The sequence below is a fragment of the Galeopterus variegatus genome, unplaced genomic scaffold (genome assembly GCF_000696425.1).
Source record: "Galeopterus variegatus unplaced genomic scaffold, G_variegatus-3.0.2 Scaffold7622, whole genome shotgun sequence".
NCBI lineage: Eukaryota > Metazoa > Chordata > Mammalia > Dermoptera > Cynocephalidae > Galeopterus > Galeopterus variegatus.
The window spans coordinates 98,578-101,455 of record NW_007733733.1 but is presented as its reverse complement, the minus strand read 5'-3'; the positions used below and the strand labels follow the sequence as shown (position 1 = coordinate 101,455).

At 38.3% G+C, this 2,878-nt stretch overlaps 1 protein-coding gene across 1 annotated transcript; it reads left to right on the top strand.

The window, feature by feature from the left end:
• The first annotated feature begins 666 nt into the window (after window positions 1–666).
• Window positions 667–1,622, top strand: LOC103607664 (olfactory receptor 51V1-like). Its single transcript, XM_008592142.1, is given in 2 exon segments — window positions 667–1,536; window positions 1,539–1,622. Coding segments are annotated over 2 exon segments (954 nt in total).
• Window positions 1,623–2,878: the final 1,256 nt, after the last annotated feature.

The window sequence follows — 2,878 nt, the reverse complement described above, 5'->3', positions numbered from 1 at the left end:
CATTTGTAAGAATGAAAGAGAGAGAGAGAAAGAAAGATAGGAAAAATAAAGTAAAATTTTAAAATTTAAATAGGTAAATAATTTAGAGAGGAGCTAAACACTATGAAATGTGCAAAAAAATTCCGATTGTACTTTGTTTAGTTTATCTTGGCTAATCTTTATCTTCTACAAAGTTAGGCTACATTAAATAGTCCTTTTCCCTTGGGATCTTATGACACCTAGGAGGAAATAAAAGGAACAGCTGTAGCAGCAAAGACAAAAATTACCTGTGCATTTAACATTCTCCTGAGGGTGATTCCAGCCTTGATAGCAAGTTGTATACATCTGTGATCACACGTAGTCTTCCTTTAGGAAAGAATAGAGTTCCCAGAAGTCTACCCATTAATATAAATCCCACGTGCCCATTAACATTGTTGTTTTTGCATGAAAGTCCCTAATCTTCCAAAATCCTGAGCCACAGGCACTGGAAATTCCACATCTATACAACAGGTTTTTGCCCTAATGGATAAAAAATCAGATCTCCATTTTTTGAGTATATTACATTTATGGAAATTGTGTTATATTTGATTTTATTCACAAAACCTGATTAACATTACTAGAAATTAGGGAATCACAAACCTGTGTAATTTATGATATCTTTCTCAAAATACTCTTACTTCTCTATTAATGTCTTCTATCTTTAGCTCCAACTTCAGTAGTTCCAGTTTTATTCTCACTGGCTTTCCTGGCCTCGAAGTGGACTATCTCTGGCTCTCCATCCCTTTCTCCTCCATCTATGCCATGGTCTTCCTGGGAAACTGCATGGTGCTCCACGTGATCTGGACTGAGCCGAGCCTGCACCAGCCCATGTTCTACTTCTTGGCCATGTTGGCCCTCACTGACCTGTGCATGGGACTGTCCACCATGCCCACAGTGCTGAGCATCCTGTGGGGGCTCATTCAAGAGATCAGCCTGGATTCGTGCATTGCCCAGTCCTATTTCATCCATGGTCTGTCCTTCATGGAGTCCTCTGTCCTCCTCACTATGGCTTTTGACCGCTACATTGCCATTTGCAACCCACTACGCTATTCCTCCATCCTAACTAATGACAAAATCATGAAAATCGGGGTGACAATCTTATGTAGAAGTTCTTTGCTCATATTTCCAATCATCATTCGTCTGAAGTTCTTAAACTATTGCCGTCCTCACATCCTTTCTCACTCTTTCTGCCTGCACCAAGATTTAATTCGACTGGCCTGTTCGGATATCCACTTCAACAGCATCTATGGTCTGTCCCTGGTAATCAGCAACCTGCTGTTGGATGCAGTGCTCATACTAGATGTCATTATCTTGCATACTGTCTTAGCCATTGCATCCCAGGAGGAGCGGCTCAAGTCTTTGCAAGCCTGTGTATCTCACATCTCTGCTGTTTTGGTTTTCTACATCCCAATCATTGGTCTGACCATGGTGCATCGATTTGGGAAACATCTCTCACCAGTGGTTCATGTCCTCATGGGCAACATTTATATCCTTTTTCCTCCCTTGATGAACCCCAACACTTGATGAACCCCATTATTTACAGTATCAAGACCCAACAGATACAAAAGAGAGTCCAGAGGTTGTTCTACTGCAAAAGAGCTTGAGTCTTGAGATCAAATGTGAATGTATTTAATTGTCAACAAGTGGAATGAAAAAGAGTACAATCAGTAAATGATTAAAACAGATCTAATAACTTTTAATTTTATAGTGGTTTATATGTTACAAATATCATCCTTTCCATTTTCCAACAACCATTATGCCTTGGTAAAATAGACTTGTGTAATATTGTGACAATTTTACAATTCAGAAAGTGGACAGTCAATGGGCTGACAATCATATCGACATATGAGGCAGACTAGCCAGTAAAATTTATATTTTATGATGACCAGTTGAGTGAGGGTGATTTTGGATGACCACTATGAAAAGATATATTTTGCTGACTACTATCCTTCAAGTGTAATCACTAAAAGGTCAACCATTATCTTAGTATAGTGTTATCGCTCTAAGCAGCATTCTCATGTATTGTTAATTCATGGCCTCTGCTACCCAGTTTATCCACACTTCTAAGAGTGCCTTTCCTTTTCTTCCACAAAGCTCAAGTGACCTAGAAGTAATTTACAACACTGTAGGGAGCAAACACATCATCGTGAATGCTCAATTTTGAAGCTGTCAAAGGAGTTACCTTTTATATATATATATGTATGTATGTATGTGTTTTTTTCAATTAAAAGTGGGCACGTAGATAAAATAACTTTCTTAATGCTTTATAATTAGGAGAAGTGGGGCAGAGATTTGATTATTGACCATCTGCCTCTACAGATCGCCCGCTTAGCAATGACTACATTGTGTCCCAATGCCTAAAGTGTGTATTTCCACATTAACTGTATAAGATAATTGCACTGAATAAAATTATTTAAAGTTCTATATTTTTCCATTCTGCTTTACTATGCTTCTTTATATTCTCCGCACTGTTTTGTCTTCCAATCTCCGATAACAAATTATACTTTCCTAACTCTGCTAATAACAGTTATTTTCTTGGGATGCATTTCTTCAGTTTCATCCTGGAGAGTCTAACGTACATTCTAAAGTTCATTTCAAGTAGCATGATATCCAAATAACTGAAAAATTTTGATAGAATATTGCATTAAGACTTCTAAGCAAGGAAAGGAAATGATTCTGAGTCATCAAGGTCCTAAAGGAACACTTACACAGCCCCAGGACACTGAGACTGGTCTTGTTTCTGTGGAGAACTCTGTTTTTTCTGCTTCCTTCTCATGGGATGGTATTTCTACTTGAAATGATAAACCTACTAGATCCACTCTGGCTGGGACCTGATTGATTCTCTCATTCAGAAGGTGAC